Here is a 22,025-nt window from a genome sequence, read left to right on the forward strand (position 1 = left end):
TGGAGGAAAACAACATGTTGCTATAAACACGTTTAGCTTTTAAACACGCTAAACATGTAACTCGTGTCTAAAAGCTAAACGTGTGGAAAAGGTGGGTACAAAATAGGTGTTTAAGATGTAAACACTATTTTTACAGTGTATTGCAGATCCTGGCTACTTTAGGCATAGCTACAGAACGTTTCTGATAAGAAGACCTATTTAAACATAAAATCGAGAGTTAAAAAACTAAATGAAAAATACATCATGTTCTTAACAACATTAATCTATAAAAATATTAATTGCTTTTCACAATTCAAGGTCGTGTGAAAACTTCTCAAACACAAAAATCAATGCTAAAGATATAATTATAAAATGTCCGGATATTTAGTCAAGCATTTATTGACAAAGTAATTAGCATAATTATCGATACAGGTGGCTGATATATCTAATCCGTGTCTCGTTATAGTTAATGCCCATGACCTAATAATTTACTATGATCGAGCGAAACCATAATTAAGTATAAATAATGTATATTCCATGCTTCTGACTTATTCGCTTTTCGTAAAAAAATTGTTAAAATATATTTGTGATATTGCTATGCTATTTTACTATAAGATATCTCACCGTGCGGTTAGATATCTATATTATACGCACCGTGCGGTTAGATATCTATATTATACGCACCGTGCGGTTAGATATCTATATTATACGCACCGTGCGATAGAACTATAAGATACTACAGTAGATACTAACCGGTTAGAATATACGCTATATTAACCATAGATATGAACACTATATATATTTAACGCTATAAATACAGTAGATCAAACTGCTACCACAAAATATCACAACAGTACTGTAGATAAATACACAGTTAAGTCGAACAGTAGATCAAAATAACCGCTGCCACCAAATTATGTCACGAACTCCTCTTACGTATGTTTCCGAGCGGTTGAAAATACTTTAGGAACTCCCTTGTGACATAAAAGTATACAAACAAAATCCACAAAGTTGTAAAATAACTCAAAAACAAAGCTTTAATTTCAATCAACTTCAACTTTTAACAATCCAGTAAGCACTTTAAACAACAGCTTCACAATGACTTTACAATATAACATCCAACCTCTAATCCAACAACCTTACAATAGTTTACATCCCTTTATATACAAGATGCTCCTATCCTTCTAGATCATTCTTTATACTTCTCATTATTACATGATTACAGTTTCTATTAATAGCACTTCTGGAATGTTCTTGATTGTTCTTATTAATTATACATGGTTTATTAAATCAAAACATCTTATTCTAGAATGTTCATGTAAATACTATGTTACTCTATATGTTAGGGAATGGTAATTTATTACAATGATTAACACTATATATATATTTAACGCTATAGAACACCTTAGGCCTAATACTTGTTACACATCTGTACGCTATGATACCCTATCTAACCGCGTCAGTTTATAGATACCATCGCTATTGCCCTTATATATATAATATAGCCGCATTAACGCTTATAGATACCGTATCTATAGGCCACACACTATAAACATCTATTTGCTAGATCTAAGCGCATTAACGGTTAAATATAATGCTATACACTATAGACATCTATTCTCTAAATATCTAAGCGCATTAACGGTTAGATATCTATAGGCTACGCTATAGACATCTATTCGCTAGATATCTAAGCGCATTAACAGTTAGATATCCATAGGTTATGCTATACATCTATTCGCTAGATATCTACGCATTAACGGTTAGATATCCATAGGCTATACGCTATAGACATCTATTCGCTAGATATCTAAGCGCATTAAAAGATATCCATAGGCTACGCTATAGACATCTATTCGCTAGATATCTAAGCGCATTAAAAGATATCCATAGGCTACACTATAGACATCTATTCGCTAGATATCTAAGCGCATTAAAAGATATCCATAGGCTACGCTATAGACATCTATTCGCTAGATATCTAAGCGCATTAACGGTTAGATATCTATAGGCTATACGCTATAGACATCTATTCGCTAGATATCTAAGCGCATTAAAAGATATCCATAGGCTACGCTATAGACATCTATTCGCTAGATATCTACGCATTAAAAGATATCCATAGGCTACGCTATAGACATCTATTCGCTAGATATCTACGCATTAAAAGATATCCATAGGCTACGCTATAGACATCTATTCGCTAGATATCTACGCATTAACGGTTAGATATCTATAGGCTATACGCTATAGACATCTATTCGCTAGATATCTAAGCGCATTAAAAGATATCCATAGGCTACGCTATAGACATATATTCGCTAGATATCCAAGCGCATTAAAAGATATCCATAGGCTACGCTATAGACATCTATTCGCTAGATATCTAAGCGCATTAAAAGATATCCATAGGCTACGCTATAGACATCTATTCGCTAGATATCTAAGCGCATTAACGGTTAGATATCCATAGGCTACGCTATAGACATCTATTCGCTAGATATCTAAGCGCATTAACGGTTAGATATCTATAGGCTACGCTATAGACATCTATTCGCTAGATATCTAAGCGCATTAACGGTTAGATATCTATAGGCTACGCTATAGACATCTATTCGCTAGATATCTAAGCGCATTAACAGTTATATATCTATAGGCTACGCTATAAACATATATTCGCTAGATCAAGCGCATTAGCAGTTAGATGTCCATAGGCTACGCTATAGACATCTATTCGCTAGATATCTAAGTGCATTAACAGATATCTATAGGCTTATACGATATAAACATCTATTCGCTAGATATCTAAGCGCATTAACGGTTATTATCTATAGACTTATACGCTATAAACATTTATTCGCTAGATATCTAAACGCATTAACAGTTATATATCTATAGGCTACGCTATAAACATATATTCGCTAGATCAAGCGCATTAGCAGTTAGATGTCCATAGGCTACGCTATAGACATCTATTCGCTAGATATCTAAGTGCATTAACAGATATCTATAGGCTTATACGATATAAACATCTATTCGCTAGATATCTAAGCGCATTAACGGTTATTATCTATAGGCTATACGCTATAGATATCTATTCGCTATATCTAAGCGTATTAACAATTAGATATCTATAGGCTACACTATAGACATCTATTCGCTATCTATAAGCGCATTAACGGTTACCGGTAGATATCTATTATATAGGCTATACGCTATAGACATCTCTTCTCTAGATATCTAAGCGCATTAACAGTTAGATATCTATAGACTATACGGTACGCTATAGAAATCTATTCGCTAGATATCTAAGCGCATTTATGTTTAGATATCTATAGACTATACGTTATATACATCTCTTCTCTAGATATCTAAGCGCATTAATAGTTTGATATCTATAGACTATACGCTATAGAAATCTATTCGCTAGATATCTAAGCGCATTTAAATGGTTAGATGATATCTATAGGCTATACGCTATAGACATCTATTCGCTAGATGAAGCGCATTAACGGTTAGATATATATCGCTATAAATAATATGTAACCGTTAAAGACGGACGGGTCATCTCATTATTCCATGATTAGTTTAGGACAACATACAGTAATCATTAGAAATATTAATGATTTATGAGATTTTATGAATATTAAGAATATTTAATGACCGAGAGTCACATTCGGTAAAGATTAGATGAAAAGATTAAATAATAACAGTTGTAATATTTCAGTAAAGCTGAAGCTTTATTTTGTTCATTAGCCTCCGAATACGAGGCGCCCCAAGGAATTGGTAAAATAATAAGCTGTTTTAATTTGATAATCTAAGAAACAACTCGATCTGTCCCAGGAGACTACGAAATCGTTTTCTGATTTCTGTTTGTTAACTAAACGTCGGCATGAAATTAGATGATAGTCATAATTGTAATATTGAGATTAATAATTATTATTTTGAAAACATTGAGAAATGAATTGAGATGCAGTATAATAAAAATTATATATTATAACATTCATGCGAATTTGCGGAAAACTGTTTTTTTTAATTGCATACGATAAAGCAGTTACCTTAAACTGTAAAAATTGAAAATATGAATTATCAAAAATGGAAAACTAGGCCTACAATTGAAACATTGTACATGAGACGAAGGAAGACATCAAACATTAAAACATATGAATACTCGTGGATTGAATAATAAAATATTCATGTATTACGGTATAATCTATTTCTGATATGGGATTTTTAGTGATACCGGTATATGAAAATCAATATTGTGTACACTGTCTTTTTCAACCCCACCAGTCTGGACATTTAATAGGCCTATGTTTGTAATGGTATTCAGAGACCTTGCTAATGCTTGGTTCTCACTAGAGACGTAACGCAAGGTGATCTGACCAATCACAAGCGATGGATTATTTGCGCTGTCGCTTGTCATTGGTCAACACGCTTGCGTTGCGTTTACGTCCCTACATTGTGTCCTAGTGAGAAGCACGATGATTAAAGGCTGGTTTCCTGTCGACGTAAGAAGTCGAATTTTGTAACGATTCTTGCGTTTCATACGTTTCTTACGTCTCTTACGAAAGTTGAGAAAAAATTGACGTCGTTGACGTTAGTCAAGATCGTGTCGGGCCGCAGAAAAACATCTGTAGTTATGCTGCTCCCGAAAGTTGAAATTTTAGCTGTGAAACACACGTCGTATGCTTACGTCGATTTTAGTGTTGTTACGAAAGTTGAAATTTTTTTCTTACGTCGGTCAGATTTATGACGTATTTGAAACAACATCTCTGATTGGTGTTTCTTTTTAGAGCGGGTTTTATCATTTTTCGCGCGAAATGTTGAATGATGTTATTGTACCTGTAGCTTCTCAGCATCAGTGTCAGTGCAACTCAGCATCAGTGTCAGTGCAGCACACCAACATATTATTTTTTAGTAGATAGGCTAGGCCCTAGTATTAGTAATAATACTTAATTAATACTGTACTAATAGGAATTGATTTGACCAAAATCTAATCAAACTAGCCTATAAGGAGCCTAGGCTAGTAGGCCTATGTATTATTGTATGAATCAAAATATGAATGAATTATCCTGGCCCTTTAGGCCTAGCCTTAAATAGTTTTCAAAATTAAAAAAAGGCAAATCATTTCGGGATTCCTATTATTATTAGACCTACCTAGGCCCTAGGCTAGGCCTTGGCCTATGGGCCCAGGCATACTTTAATCGAGCATGAGATAGTACTACCGCAGTAAGATACCCATTATTTACAGGCCTATAATAAGAATAAATTTAACAAAACAATATAAATTATACAAAATCAAGCAAACAATTTTTTTTTAAAGTTACATAATAATATTATATTGCTTACAAAGGGGCTTTCTATATCTTATCTTGTTGCAAATGTTCATTTTCGTGACGTTTCTACCGATGCTGATTGTTTATTGCACGTCCATAAATAAGAGTATTAGATTTTGATATGAGTTGTAAACTCCCTGATTAGAACATTATTAGGCCTATTATTGACACTACTGTGCATTTGTAAAGTATGTACAACATCGTAAAGTGGGCTAAAATTATAGTAGTAAATACATACAAATGTTATTGTCCGGCTTTATTTCACTATAAGGACATACACATTACGTCATAACTCTTGTCGCTCATTGGTTGCTTGTTACGATTGCGCTTACGTCTCTTGCGAAAGTTGACTTCAAGTCAACTTTCGTAAGAGACGTAAGAAACGTGACGCAAGGGCGTTCATTCAAGCGTAAGATCAAAAATCCCGGTTTCCTGTAAAATCGGAAGAAAACGTCGTAACGCAACAATTGTTAGGTCATCGGTTTCCTGTAAAATCGTTTGTCGTTACCATTTTTCTTACGTTGCGTCGATTTTGTAAATTTTCGATCGTAATCGGTTTCCTGTAAAATCCGCATTTCTTACGACAAATCGACGTAGTCGCAACAAAAGTGATGTTCTTACGTCGACAGGAAACCAGCTTTAACTCTCTATACAAAACCCACATTATTCTTTTATATTTTTAAAATAAGCCTTTATATGAAAAAAAATAAAAAATTAATTAATTTAGCTATAAAAACGACAATAAAAAGAGAAGAAAAGATATTCTTAAGTATATAATATATATTGTTATTTAATGCATGTGAACTGTATTATTTTGTATTTTTTATTGCATAATAGTACAAATCAAGGTTTCTTAGGTAATATTTAACGGTGTTAATGCGAAATGACCAATCAATATTGTAAGCCTGTGATTAGCATATGCTATTGAGATTATCGACAGAATCTTGTAACAATGCCCTCTTCGCGGTCAAAACACATACTACTGTCTGTGTTTTACGGATGTGTTTCTGACATATTTAAAGCTTCCAAGCCTATACCCCCCCCCTCCCCCCGAAAACCCAACATTCGCAGAGATATATCCTAGTTCACAAATGGAATTGGAGGGAGGTTGAACAAGAATAGTGAATCAATCTGTTTTCGTTTTTCAGATTCTACAATTGCGTATCCAGATGATTGGTGGTGTTTGGGGTATTTTTAAGTACCTCTTGTTTTGCTCTGAGTATAGATTTTTAGATTCACATTTTAATGTTGTGCAAATTCTCGGTAGAAGAGCTCATGCTTCTAGGACGAGGGTACAATTTCCTCGTCTTTAAGTTTACATTATACAGGATGTATGTAATCTGAAGTATTGTTATTGTGATAAATAGTTTGTAATGTAATGATTTATTGTTTCCTAATAAAAATAATGTAGGTAATTATCATAGCGATTCACGTGACGTACTTACGTCTACACAATTCTTGATTGTAATAAAATTGTTATATGAGAATGACTTAAATGACATAGCATATCATATTATAACGTACATTAAAGTAGAACTCCTATTAAGGGGACACCTTCGGGAACCAATAAAGTGTCCCTATAATAGGGGTATGTCCCCTGAATATAGGTTGTTCGAGTACTGTTAAAACAAGTTTGCTTCTTGTTCGTTTCTCAAGAAGTGTCCCCTTAATAGGGGCGTGTCCCCTGAATATGGGATATATTAATTATGCGTTGGAAAACATCATAGAGGCCCTCGTTCGTTTCACAGGAGAGTTTACCTCAATATAGGAGTGTCCTCTGAATATGGGATGTCTATGTGTTGAAACACATCATTGGCCCTGGCGTTCGTTTCACAGGAGGTATCCCCTTAAAGGCCAGGTGCGGGCAAAACAATTTCTATTGATCATACATTCCAATAGTTGTCGATCTATAGTTTCCCCCATGTTTCATAATTTTTGGAATTTTATTTATGTTACACAAGCTTGTTGAAAATAAGCACTTTCTTATCAGTGGGGGGATAGTTCAAATTACACAGTAAAATCTCTATTCTTTTGTACACAAATTTTGTAAATAGAGAGGAATTTTAAAAAGCTATAAAAAATAAACGGTGTGGTAAAAAACGTTATCAGATGACTAAATATAGGTAATATAACTTTAATATTACATTTCTGATATTTTTATTCAACTTCAGATTTTTATTTTCATGCTATAGCAAAAATTATCCACCGTATATTCACCATCTTTTTTCACCTTCTAGGGAGTCACCAGACATGTTATTACATTAGGTTAACTACCTAACTACTGAAAAAAAGTCTTCTTGGTTTTTATAGAAGAATTTTGCCAAATTTTGTATTTGACCATATTAAGGGAAATTCATATTTTTTCGTCTTGATTTCTGTTACAAATATTTTATTTATGTACAATTAACCAAATATTATATTTAAATTCATGCCTGTACTTGAGCTTTAATAGGGGTGTGTCCCCTGAATATAGTTTGATATGTGTTGAAACACATTATTGGCCTTCGTTTGTTTCACAGGAGGTGTCCCCTTAATAGGGGTTTGTCCCCTGGTTATGGGATGGATGTCTATGTGTTGAAACACATCATTGGCCCTCGTTCGTTTCACAGGAGGTATCCCCTTAATAGGGGTGTGTCCCCTGAATATAGTTTGATATGTGTTGAAACACATCATTGGCCCTCGTTTGTTTCACAGGAGGTGTCCCCTTAATAGGGGTTTGTCCCCTGGTTATGGGATGTCTATGTGTTGAAACACATCATTGGCCCTCGTTCGTTTCACATGAGAGGTTACCTCAATATTGGTGTGTCATTTGAATAGGGATGCATGTCCCCCGGGATGTAAACAATGAGGTTCTACTGTATACTGATAAATATGTTGGTGCTACTGTAAAGTCTAAATGCCAAGTACGTTTGAGAGAAAACATAATGTAGGCTTTTCATCAGTCTCCGAAGCATATTAATTTTTCAATATACAATTAATATTTATTAGTACGTTTATTAATTTAAAAAATAATGAATTTCGCAACCTTATAACACAGTGGAATTAAATTATAAAATAATTGAACTTCTACAAATTGATGTCAATTGGTTATTTCTACGTAATCAGAGCATAGTTACACAAGACGAAAGATCCCATTTCTAACCAACGGAACGGCTTAATTTATTCTCCTTTTAGAGATAATTGAAAATGTACTCACCATTTTGGACCACGTATAATTATTAAGCACCTTATACTCGTCAAGAGGTCTGTTTCATCTCGCCCCATTTAACGCCAGTCACAATCTAGGTACCTATAGTGTGAAACAATTTGGCAGTGAAAACACTAACTGTGGGCTAAGCATCGATCGCTGAACGTCGCTATTTCTTGAAAAACTCCGCCTGATCGGCTACCTACCCCGGGGAATCAAATGAACTATTCCATACGCGGGTGTCAAATAATACGCATTGTGTTAAGTACGTATGCTAATTGTCAGATGAGGGCGCAGTTCAAATAGGTTCCCTGAAACGAACTCAATATATACATTTCCTATTAACGACGTTCACAATCATTTTTAACAACACATATTTCGTTCAAATGATAGATTTTAAATTCAGTAAAATTGATTAACACGTAAGCTAGGTCTATCAAAATATTTCCATGCGCCGATTTCGCTGAGTACCGGTACCGTACATAATACCCGTAAAGTGGGCCTAAAGATGGATTCAAGATTCAATTTATTGTCACATAATATTACATACATGATATTTGTTTTCCTGAGCTTAGAAAAGTAAATACAATACAATTTAAAACACAATATAAAAACGTAAAACCTTAACTGACTCATATGATTACTTCATTTTATTTATTCTGTTTGTTATTATATTGTGGAAATAAAATTAAATTGAAATTAATTATCTTGTCAATAATAATCTGTACTTAAAATGTGTAATTTATAACAAAGAATGGCCACAAATATGCTGAAATGTTATCAGTGTGTGGGTTCCATTCTCAGCCTAACTATTGTACTTAGAAAGCTAAATAAATATAATCGTGATGGGACCATTTAAAGTTGTGCTCGAGTTAGTAAAAAAATCGACAAGGACATTCTCTAAGTGATCGGGTAATATATGAGTTCTATGCTGTTCATATATATATGATACACTGTTAGGAGCATAAAAACGATAAACTGAAAAAACCATCAAATTATCAAATGTATATATCTTTATATATTGTATAAAGGAATTACTGAATCATTGTTACTGAGTCCTGGTGGCCGAGGTAACTTTTGTTTTTCTTGACCTGTTTTTGTTATTTTTTTGGTCAAATAAATAAATGAAATGAAATAACTTAGGCCTAAATCATAGGTTCATTAACATTATTCACTAGTAAAAATAGATTTTAAATTATTTATTCAGGGAATGATAAATATAGGCCTATCTATGTATTACTTTTGTTTTAATAGAATTATAAACATTGGTTTAAAACAAAATATTGATGATGGTATGGTAAACATCAACTAATTATTCATTAGTCCAATGTTTACAAACAAAGTCCATGATTACTAATCCGGCTGGACCAGTTCCAACCAGCTAGTATAAGTTCATACTTAGAGCGCGCACTCACTCCTCAGCAAGCGAGAGCGACGTGTCACCGGGAATCGTCAGTCATGGCTAGCAAAACCTACACGATCGGTAGTATACTCTCCGTTTTAATTATACTATTTGCTTATTTATACAAATGCAACCTAGACGAGCAGCTCAGGGAACATTTAGATAATGTTCTTAGAAATTTACTAAAGGTTGAAAAGAAGTTCAAAATAACGCCGAAAACGAAGGTAGCGCTAGGCCTAGGTTCTTGCACAGATGCTTTCGAAGATGGTCTTGGACTGATGAAACGTTCAGGGATAGATCCCGCTGCAGAAGCGAAACACCACAGCTACATCTCGTCGAAAGAAGACCTAGCTCAAACGTTTGCTTATTTCTTTCAACATGGTGCAGCAGCAGAGTAAGTAAGCCCTTGTTGTCTAATTTTTATTTAGGAATGTTTTTGTGACCTATTTAGGTTTGCAATAAAACGCTTGTCATTGTTGTGATAGTATTTCTCTCACGATGTCAAATTAATTGTCGCCGTTGAGAGCGGGCTATTTTGAATTGTCAAAAATAGAAACCAAATAGTTCGCGTAAAAGCCCACTACACCAAAATGGTTCTGATGTTTGTTTTTGTTTTACCAGGTATCAAAATGATATATATACAGTATATTTTATACAGTATATTTATATTAGGTTTTGGGGAAATACTGTATTAGGTTATTTCATAGACATTTTGTTGCATTATTTTGACGTCTTTTTTTATACCGGTAGTATTTGTTGCAGAAGTTAATTAAATTTTTTTTCATTTCAGACGTTTTGTATCAGATAAAAGCCTATTCAAAACCCTTGTACAAGAATCAAAAGTACCTGATACACGTTGGGCCATTGGAGGAAACGCCCCTGCCATGGCCCGCAGGATGGCTATGGAAGGACTTGAAGTGTTGCTAGGTAGCAGGCTGTCGACTAAACAAATGAAAGAGCTTGGAACCGATGTGAAATGTTAGTATTGGTGAAACATTAAAATAAAACCGTAATTTATAGATGTACCCATTTTACAGTATCTCATTGTGTACTCAGTGGCGTAATAGCTATGAGCGCTCACTGGCTAAACCCAGGGGCTCCGGAGCTTACAGTATGGAGGCCTTGAACAGGGCCTAGAGGAAGAAAACAGGCATATGTCGAAAAAGACTAAAAACATCGGAAACCTCTGGTCTCTTATGGTTCCTAAACCAGGGCCTTATGCCTCTGCGTTACGCCTCTGTGTGTATTTTATTATTCTATCAAAGAATGATTACATTTTCCATTTAGTCTACAGAGTATAAACAAGATATTGATAAATTCATGACAATCCCTATTAAAAAGACATTCAGATTTAACTCATAGAGAGAGTTCACTATAATATCTCTATGGATTACCAGACTGTCCAGACTTAACTAGACTTAATAGCCTAGCCCAATAGTGCGAGAATTCACCTAGGTATAGAATACACTGATCTATTATCTTAATGATTTTCAATTTGACACCCTATTGAAATAATCATTTAAAATGGGCATGAATAGTCTCATTGTACAGTACAGTGGTATGAATAGTAAAGTGCCTCACGCAAATGAACATATAACAATTTGTGTAGAAATTCTACTATGTATATAATACCTATGCTTTTAAAGTTTTCTAAATGAGACATACAATAGAGTAAAGATCCCAAACACATCTGTTTTATAAGTTAGTGAACTAGACCTACAGTAAAGTATTGTAACAAATAGCAATCTGATATTTTATCATATATTTTTGTAACATATATTTTAATTTTTGTACATACAAAAATGAATCACACAACTACAGCAGCTTAATTTTTGGAGTAATATAACTTCAGCATGAACAAACCTTGAGTTTTTGTAATGTGATCAATTTAAATTTATTATTTATGAGTCCCTAAAGCTCTGTCTACACTATCAAACTAGTTTGACAAAAAAAGTGTGATATGCTTATAAGGGTAGTAGTATGCTTAAATATCGTAGTGATATGACATCATCATGTCCATATATGGGCACATCACATTTTTTGTCACATAAAGTTTGATAGTGTGGCTAGAGCTTTAGTCTATAATGAATAAAAGTAAATTACAATCCTTCCTATGTACTGTACTACATTGCATGGCTGTTGTTGCTGTTCAGTTTTTTTTAGTTTTGACATCACCACTGTATAACCATTGTTTTGCTTCTTAAAACATGCATTAATAAGCAGGGATTAATTTATATTGAAGTGTGTGTTCTATTTTTATAATTTATTATTGATGTAAATATATTATATTATTTTTATATTTTACAATAGCTGTTGGAAAGCCTCTGGAAGATGAAGATGTACACATTATATTAGAATATGATAAAGATGCACAGTGGGGGACGTACAAATCACCTCGAGCAAACCGGTTAGTAATCATGTTTTCTAAAGCTTGGTTCCCACTAGAACGTAACGCAAGGACGTAAACGCAACGCAAGCGTTTTAACCAATGACAAGCGAAGTTATAGACAGTTAGCAATCACAAGCGAATAAGCCATCGCTTTTGATTGGTCAATTCACTTGCGTTGCATTACGTCCTTGTGTTGACATTTCTGACTCTTTGCATGTAATGTTATTGTCTCAAATCAAAAGTAATATCATCATAATCATTGCATTGACTTCTTATGACGTTTTCTCATGATTTTCACCTTTTGTATTTTACTTACCCATTTTCGCCATCGATTTCGGCTTGATTTGTTTGTGTTTTATTTCTCTGTTTTTTGTTTTATGTTATTACCATATTCACACAGAGTATTGACCTTTGTATGCTTCAATATTCAATACGTTTGTGCTTGGGTGGATGGGTGTTGGTGTGTGTGTGATGGTGTGTTTGTGTGTTATATCTTATTGGTATCTTAGTTTTTTTCTTCATTGTTTCTCAGTATAAAAAATCTTTAAATAATCAGATTACATTGCCATGTGTCATTGCTTTGAACACTATTATCATCCAAGTGTTTAAGTGCCTGATTGCCATATTCATGTAGTTTTCATAATTGTTTATACCATTCCATAATGTTCTCTTGTTGTTTTGCAATTTTTAGTTCCTTGCCGGAGTTCTGCTTAACTCGCCTTACTTTGACAGTCTTGTTTTTATGCATTGTTAATTTTTCTTTTTTCCAATATTCAGTTTGACCTAATATTTGTTTATTTATTTATACAGTGTATATTTATTTATATATATTTTATACATATATTTTAAATTTTATATTAACTAGTATTTTCACTGAACAGATTTCTCTTTTTATATTTTCATTTTTTACTTGATGTACAACCTTAACGCAGATGACGGAACATCGTACCACGACCGATTATCAAACATAAACTTCTTCCCCTTGCCCAGCTATTCAGACAACCGTAACATTAACAGGAACCTTGGCAATTCTACATCTAACATTGATCCCGACTCTAATTTTTTCACCAACAGCAACCACAGTCCCTCTCAATATTATGATCCTAATGAATTTCCTGTTGACTCACTTTCTGATTGCTTCTCCACTATTCATTTCAACTCTAGAAGCATCCTCAAGCACATTGATGAAATTAAACAACTCCTATCATCCATTAATCTGCCTTTCGATATTATTGGAGTAAGTGAAACTTGGCTCAAGTACGATAATCCTTTGGTCCAACTCCCAAATTATAATTTTGTCTCTAACCACAGAACCCATAAAGACGGTGGAGGAGTCGCCATGTATATCCTTGATACTCTACAATTCTCCATTAGAAGTGACCTACACCCACACCCTTCCAACTGCGAATCCATCTTTATTGAAATTAAACGGCCTCATCACAAAAACATTATAGTGGGTACTGTATATAGACCCCCCTCCTCTGACCCAAATCAATTCTTAATTGAACTTGACATTGTCCTTTCCAATTTAACAAAAGAAAATAAAAATGTTTATATTCTTGGAGACTTTAACATTGACATTCTTAAACATGAATCCGACAATACTGCCCGTCAATTCATTAACACACTGTTTAGCAATCACTATCTTCCACTTATCGACAGACCATCCAGAATAACAAATTCCACAGCCTCATTATTAGATAATATTATTACAAATCAATTTGATTGTTCTCATATAAGTGGTCTGCTATATAGTGATATCTCTGATCATCTCCCTGTTTTTAATATTTCAAACCTCTCTGATAGTTTTGCCACTAGCTCAAACAATGAAGAGATCCCATCTCTCAGACAGATTAACAATACGTCTCTTAACAACTTTTACCATGATGTCTCTAATCAAACTTGGTTTGATATCCTTAATTCTAATGATCCTGACTTTGCTTATGACCTCTTTGATAACACACTTAAAGCCCTTTATGACCAACACTTCCCGTTACTGAAAAGGAACAATACAAACAAGAACAAAAAAATTAAATCTTGGATGTCAAATGGACTGCTAAAATCAATAAAGTATAAACATAAACTCTATGCAAAATTTCTTCACCGCCCTTCTCCTGCCAATGAAATCAAATATAAACGATATCGTAATAAACTTAACTCCACTATCAAAATTGCCAAAAGAATCCACTTTCATGATATTTTCACCAAGCAAAAAAAATGATATTAAGGCAACCTGGAAATCAATTAACTCTTTATTGAACCATAAAAACCGAAACCAACACAAAGGCAATACCCCTGTCAACTGTAACGGAGTACCAACTAAAGACCCCGTCATTATTTCTAAAGCATTTAATGATTTTTTTGTCGAAATCGGACCCTCTCTTGCTAACAAAATCCCTCCCAGCAATGTTTCTTTCAAAGAATTTCTTCCTCAACCAAATCCGAAATCAATGTTCTTAACCCCCGTCCTAGAAGAGGATATCATAAGAATTATCTCCTCCTTCGATAACAATAAAGCTCCTGGTACTGATGATTTCCATACTAAAGCCATTAAACATGTTATCAACCTTATCTCCCTTCCCTTGTGTCACATTTTTAATCTTGTCCTCTGCAAAGGTGTTTTTCCGAACAGGTTGAAGCTGGCGCGCGTTACCCCTGTTTACAAATCTGGCCCCAAATCCAACCTTTCTAACTATCGTCCTATCTCCATCCTGTCAATCTTTTCGAAAGCCTTGGAAAGAATTATCTATGATAGAACATTTTCATTTATCAGCAAACATAACATCCTCTTCAAGAGACAATATGGCTTTAGAAAAGGACATAACACCTCCATGGCTTTGATCGACCTCACTAACAAAATTATTCATGCATTCGAAAATCGTCAATTTGGAATCGGACTTTTCATCGACCTTTCCAAGGCTTTCGACACCATTGATCATAATATTCTTCTTTTTAAATTGTCTCACTATGGAATCCGAGGACCCGCCTTAAACGTTTTCAAAAGCTATCTCACTAACCGCTCCCAATGTACTAAATATTTTAACTCTATTTCTAATTTTTGCCCTATCACCTGTGGCGTTCCCCAGGGCTCCTTACTTGGCCCGCTTCTGTTCACCTTTTACATTAATGATATCCACCGAACCTCAAACCTGCTAAATTTTTTTCTATATGCTGATGACACCACAGTTTTTCATGCCAACAAAAATATCCAAACTCTTTTTGACACCTTTAATACCAACGTTATCCCCTTGTCCCAGTACTTTATTGCCAACAAACTCTCCCTCAATCATAATAAATGTAGTTACATCCTATTCGGAACCCCGCAGTTGACTAGAGGTATTGATGTGTCCCCATTTAAAGTCGTTATTGATAATCAAGAAATCCCCTCTGTTAAGTATAATATTTCTTGGCATTATCATCGACAACTCTCTCTCATGGAAACCCCATATCCAAGAAATTGAGAACAAAGTGTCTAAGAACCTTGGGATCATTTCTAGGCTTTCTTCCTTCCTCCCAACTAATATTCTCAGGACCCTTTATTGCACACTCATCCTTCCTTATTTGAGCTATGGTAACATTGTCTGGGCCAACACTTACCCTTCAAACATCATTAAACTCTCTATCCTACAAAAAAAAGCTATCAGGACTATATCTGGCGCTCATCCACTGTCACATTCCTCCCACTTATTCTCCAAACTCAATCTTCTCAAACTCTCGGACATTAACCTATCCCAGCAAGGTGTCTTTGTTTTTTTGGCCACTCACTCACTTCTCCCTTGCCATCTAAACGACCTTTTCGCTCCTAATAATACCGTTCATAAATATTATACTAGAACAAGAAATAACATATATATCCCTAACCATAACACCAATTATTTTCAACATAGCATTAGATATTCTGGACCTCTATTGTTTAACAATTTACCCCCCTCAATTTCCTGTGCTGCCAACCGCTATTCATTTAATAATAACATAAAAAATTACCTTTTGTCTCATTACTGATCGATATGATTGATATGGTCGTTTTTTCCATGTTCCGTGACTTGCTATCTTTATTATTCAATTGTCATCATATTCGCTATATGCCATGCAGCTGTACTTTTTTCTGTTCTTTTTTTATTTTTTATTCCAACTTTTATCTACTGGTTTTATATATATTTTGTATTTCTTTATTGTCTAATTAATTTATTTTCTTTATTTATATATTTTTTTTTTTTTCTTCTCTTATTTAAATATTTTGTAAAGGCAATCCCGTCACAAGATTGTAATCTTTTTGGGATTTGCCTTCGTCCATTTTCTTGTTTTATCACTTGCCATTTTGTTTTTGTTACTTTTGTCTTTTGGACGTGAATAAATGTTCCTTGAATTGAATTGAATTGAATTGTGTTGCGTCGCTAGTGGGAACCACGCTTTATGGAGAGTAGACCTATGTATATTACTAATCTATACCATATGTATAATTATTGTACAATGTGTTAGTATATAAGTTGTTAGGCCTACTAGTGGTTTATGTGTTTGTATATAAGTTGTTAGGCCTACTAGTGGTTATGTGTTTGTATATAAGTTGTTAGGCCTACTAGTGGTTTATGTGTTTGTATATAAGTTGTTAGGCCTACTAGTGGTGTATGTGTTTGTATATAAGTTGTTAGGCCTACTAGTGGTTTATGTATTTGTATATAAGTTGTTAGGCCTACTAGTGGTTTATGTGTTTGTATATAAGTTGTTAGGCCTACTAGTGGTTTATGTGTTTGTATATAAGTTGTTAGGCCTACTAGTGGTGTATGTGTTTGTATATAAGTTGTTAGGCCTACTAGTGGTGTATGTGTTTGTATATAAGTTGTTAGGCCTACTAGTGGTTTATGTGTTTGTATATAAGTTGTTAGGCCTACTAGTGGTTTATGTGTTTGTATATAAGTTGTTAGGCCTACTAGTGGTTTATGTGTTTGTATATAAGTTGTTAGGCCTACTAGTGGTGTATGTGTTTGTATATAAGTTGTTAGGCCTACTAGTGGTGTATGTGTTTGTATATAAGTTGTTAGGCCTACTAGTGGTTTATGTGTTTGTATATAAGTTGTTAGGCCTACTAGTGGTTTATGTGTTTGTATATAAGTTGTTAGGCCTACTAGTGGTTTATGTGTTTGTATATAAGTTGTTAGGCCTCCTAGTGGTGTATGTGTTTGTATATAAGTTGTTAGGCCTACTAGTGGTTTATGTGTTTGTATATAAGTTGTTAGGCCTACTAGTGGTTTATGTGTTTGTATATAAGTTGTTAGGCCTACTAGTGGTTTATGTGTTTGTATATAAGTTGTTAGGCCTACTAGTGGTTTATGTGTTTGTATATAAATTGTTAGGCCTACTAGTGGTTTATGTGTTTGTATATAAGTTGTTAGGCCTACTAGTGGTTTATGTGTTTGTATAAGTTGTTAGGCCTACTAGTGGTTTATGTGTTTGTATATACATTGTTAGGCATACTAGTGGTTTATGTGTTTGTATATAAGTTGTTAGGCCTACTGGTGGTTTATGTGTTTGTATATAAGTTGTTAGGCCTACTAGTGGTTTATGTGTTTGTATATAAGTTGTTAGGCCTACTAGTGGTTTATGTGTTTGTATATAAATTGTTAGGCCTACTAGTGGTTTATGTGTTTGTATATAAGTTGTTAGGCCTACTAGTGGTTTATGTGTTTGTATAAGTTGTTAGGCCTACTAGTGGTTTATGTGTTTGTATAAGTTGTTAGGCCTACTAGTGGTTTATGTGTTTGTATATAAGTTGTTAGGCCTACTAGTGGTTTATGTGTTTGTATATAAGTTGTTAGGCCTACTAGTGGGTTATGTGTTTGTATATAAGTTGTTAGGCCTACTAGTGGTTTATGTGTTTGTATATAAGTTGTTAGGCCTACTAGTGGTTTACTGAAAATTAAACTAGACTAGGCTAAAATAGAATAAACTAAACTGTGATGTGCTCAAATATGGTAGTGATGTGATATCATCATGTCCATATATGGGCACATCACATTTTTTTGTCACGTATAAAGTGTGATAGTGTAGACAGAGCTTAACTTTCGAATTAAGAGACGTTTAGTACTATAATTTTTCGGAGTTATCATCATGGAACAATTCTCAAGAACAAATGACTAACTTGATTCTAGAATATACTAAAACTAATCTAGTGATCCTAAAGTTTACTGATGAATACATGCAATAGCCAAACACTGTAGTAGAATGCACTTTTATATACATATATAAACACATTAGGCATAGAACAATAATTCTTAACCGCCCGGTGATATACTGAAATTTAATTAATTTGAAATGATAAGATGAGGAAATCTGTGAGAATGAGAAAAAGTCGCCCCAACCGAGCATTCTCCCAGTTTTCCTCCTCTTAAAATGTCAGTATATCACCGGGCGGTTTAGAATTAATGTTCTATGCCTGATGTGTTTATAATATATATCTATATATACTGAAATTTAATTAATTAAGAAAAAGTCGCCCTTGTATATTTTTTTTCTGAACAGTTTCATTGTGTATGTTTTAGGTTTATTGTGCATAGTGATGAATCTAATCCTAGCCTCGAGTCTCTTGAAGACTTTGCAGCTGCAGTCAAAACGTTCAATCCTGCAGCTCTTGTTATCGGAGGCCTGCAAATGATGGATAACTACCCATTCAAAGAAGGTATGTAACTCAACAATTAATAGCAAATAACCCATCTATGAGGGGTTAAGCCCTCAGTGCTATGATTTATTTTAGTAGCCAGACATCGTGAACTTCTTTCTTGTATACCGGAAAAAATACACAAGTTATGAATTACATTGTGATGATTAATTATTATTATATAACATTACTTGCCATATTCTTACCATATGTGAACTTTTTCTTAAAAAATCTTGGGTATTTTCTTAAAAGTTAAGTCAGAGTTGCTATACAGTATGGTGTTTGTATTTGTGCATAGTAATTTCTTTCTTCTTTTCGTTACTTGAAAGTTTTTAAAAATAATTGCAATCGATTGGTTGTTGATCTTTATCTCCCTCTGTGTGCAACGCAATTAGGCAGTTATTTATTTTAGTTACTTTTCGCTCAAGACAATATTTTTTGTACAGAGAATTTCAGCAGATAATCTATTCTATAGCCAACTAAATTACATGTGGTTGTTTTTGCGTTATTCACAAGAAATTCCTTAAGTTGTGAGATATGTTCTATGTGCTCTAGGTGCAAATTTTCATGAATAAATTAAAGAATTGTTTTGACTAGATTATCAGCTGTCGTTTTAGACATTTTAGTCAATAAATACCAGAGGGCAGCCAGCACTCAATAATGGCGTCAAATCAGTAATCAATTATTACAGTAATACTCTCTGACGTAATCACTGTCCATTGTCATGACAATTAAAATACATTTCCACAACATTTTTCCAAAAAAAAAAGTTGTAAAAAAATCTCTGGATATTTATAATACAGTATTCGTGTCGCCCTCTCTGTTAAATGGTTGGAATTGGGTTAATTATGAAATTACAGAACATACAGTCTGTTCATTTTAATTTTTACAAGGAAAAACGCTTTTTAGTTTTATTTACAGAAAAAATGGAACACCCTATTTAAGGGACACTTTCTCGTGAAACAAAGAATATTGTTTTTGACACTAAGGCCAGCCCCTATCGCATTCAAAATCAACCTATTCATTAATTATTAATATAGCTTTTTCATAAATATTATACAGGTGTGCGGAAAGAACGATTACTGTTGTTACAAAAAATGCTCGCTGACTCGCCTATGTCTGTACGCAATCATTTTGAGATGGCGTCTTTCACGGACGAAAACCTCATCAGCGATGTCCTTGATCACGTTTTGCCGTTTGTTGACTCAATCGGGACCAATGAGCAAGAACTCACTAATTTATATAGTATCCTGAAATACGGAAATGTCACGCTGGTCACTCCATCTTACCCGCGAGTGGCCACCGTGCTCGACCAAATGCGGGGAATCTACAACATTCTTAGCAATACAAAGGAAATGGAAGGTCAACGTAAATTGACCCGCCTTCACATACATACGCTAGCTTTCCAGGCAATTTTAACCACGCATAAATCATCATGGAAAAACACAATGGCTGCAGCGGCAAAATCATCGCTAACTGCTTACCGATATGTGTGCGGTACGAAAGAAATCGATGTCGCAAAATCGCGTATTCTAATGGATGAGGGGTTTTCGGTATCAACAAAGAAAGACAGTAAAAAAGTAATGTTTGAAGCGAACAGACCGGTGTCATGTTGGGACGAAAACGATTATCAGATTTGCATCGCGCCCGTTTTAGTTTGTACGGAGGTGAGACAGACCGCCGGCGGAGGGGATAATGTATCTGCCGCAGGTCTTGCTATGCAGATTTAAAATAAACTTATAAAGGTGAAAACTTTTCTATTTTTAAAAACCACCGATTATTTCTTTCATTTTTTATCTAAACCCATCCCATCTCTTTTTCCATTATTTGTCTTTCTCGCTTCCCTCTGTTTAATGATTTACCTTACTTTGTAACTATACATAGATAAAAGAGTAGGGTTATATTTTTAAGGCGAGGTGCCAGCTTACTAGTATCCTGTTAAATGAAAGGTGAAAGTCATATTTGAGTTTGATGTGCCCATATATGGGCATGATGATATCATATCATATTTGGGCTCATCAAACTTTTGTTGTCAAACTAGTCTGATTAAGGTCTGACTTAACTTTGATGGTGTACAGTAGTACTGCAACCATTAAAACAAAAAATTCGGACTGATTCACACTCGTTTTTATTGTATTGTACATTTTTTGTATTTTTGAAGGTAAGTATAGTTTTGAGAGACTTCATAGTTTTATTCAAGTGCCTAATCTATATATTTTTTTATTCTGCACTTACAGAAATCTGAATCAAACTTATTTTTAAACACAAATTAGACTTATTAATTAGACAATTAAGGAGAGTGTAAAACCACCAGCTTGTTTAATGATTACACAGTGTGTTCCTATGGTTAACATCTCTGTGTGTTACGGGGTGTGTTGTGTGATGACGTGTGATGGTTTAACTTGTTGCAGGGTGTGTTGTGTGATGGTTTAACCTGTTTTTTTAGAAGTGAGAAATCATTAAGTACAAATGTACTGTAATTACTTTCATTGATATTTAGACTAATAATTTTATAAGCATTATGAAATACAGTACTGGTGGCTTATGACATTATTGCTAGGTTTATATATAAATTCTATGACATATTGTCATGATTTTATTAAGCTATGATTTATAACCAATCAGTTCTAAATGTGTTTGTAAGTTGTGGGAAGATATTTCACTAACACAAGTATCCCCACTCTACTGTAGGAACCACATATCGAAAGCTTTAGCTTTCGTGACTGTAATCGTCAAAATATTGTCGTTTTGTTTCAAAGTTCCATATATGGCACGGCAGAAAACTTATAATTCCTTGCTATAAGTGATGGAGCATTTTACTCTTTTATTAAGTATTAAGTTAAAGTCGCTTTATTATTCTAACTTAAGATTCATTTAATAATGATATACTGTACTGAACTTTTAGTTTAGTTATGCTATTTGAGCACTGTATATTTCCCAGTTTGTTATACAGTTCAGATCGATTTGTTTACAAAGTGGGCGGAGCTTGCGCGTTGCATGTTGGGGCGTTGAAGTTAACGTTTACGTGCTCGTGTGAAAGCTATAATGTTTCTAGTTAGACACCGTACTGTTCGATA

General features: G+C 34.1%; 2 protein-coding genes across 2 annotated transcripts in view; one reads left to right on the forward strand and one right to left on the reverse strand.

The window, feature by feature from the left end:
* LOC140061143 (neo-calmodulin-like) overlaps positions 1–8,704 on the reverse strand; it is a 48,275-nt gene extending 39,571 nt beyond the window's left edge. The window contains exon 1 of the mRNA XM_072107605.1: positions 8,515–8,704. Within this exon, the coding sequence (XP_071963706.1) occupies positions 8,515–8,517 (3 nt within the window). The 5' untranslated portion in view covers positions 8,518–8,704. The remainder of the gene's footprint in view (positions 1–8,514) is intronic.
* A 1,227-nt stretch (positions 8,705–9,931) lies between these two features.
* Positions 9,932–21,242, forward strand: LOC140061168 (ADP-dependent glucokinase-like). The gene is made up of 5 exons (XM_072107648.1): positions 9,932–10,301; positions 10,698–10,885; positions 12,218–12,314; positions 18,833–18,969; positions 20,011–21,242. Exons 1-5 carry the CDS (start codon positions 9,964–9,966, stop codon positions 20,676–20,678), a joined length of 1,428 nt encoding a protein of 475 aa, XP_071963749.1. The 5' UTR covers positions 9,932–9,963; the 3' UTR covers positions 20,679–21,242.
* The last annotated feature ends 783 nt before the right edge of the window (positions 21,243–22,025 follow it).

The sequence above is a fragment of the Antedon mediterranea genome, chromosome 10 (assembly GCF_964355755.1).
Source record: "Antedon mediterranea chromosome 10, ecAntMedi1.1, whole genome shotgun sequence".
Classification (NCBI taxonomy): domain Eukaryota; kingdom Metazoa; phylum Echinodermata; class Crinoidea; order Comatulida; family Antedonidae; genus Antedon; species Antedon mediterranea.

Excerpts from the sequence above, each read along its gene's own strand:
- LOC140061168 (XM_072107648.1), top strand. The coding sequence starts at position 9,964 with ATGGCTAGCAAAACCTACACGATCGGTAGTATACTCTCCGTTTTAATT. Across the intron at positions 12,315-18,832 it reads AAATCACCTCGAGCAAACCG|GTTTATTGTGCATAGTGATG; the intron begins GTTAGTAATCAT and ends TGTATGTTTTAG. Across the intron at positions 18,970-20,010 it reads TAACTACCCATTCAAAGAAG|GTGTGCGGAAAGAACGATTA; the intron begins GTATGTAACTCA and ends AATATTATACAG.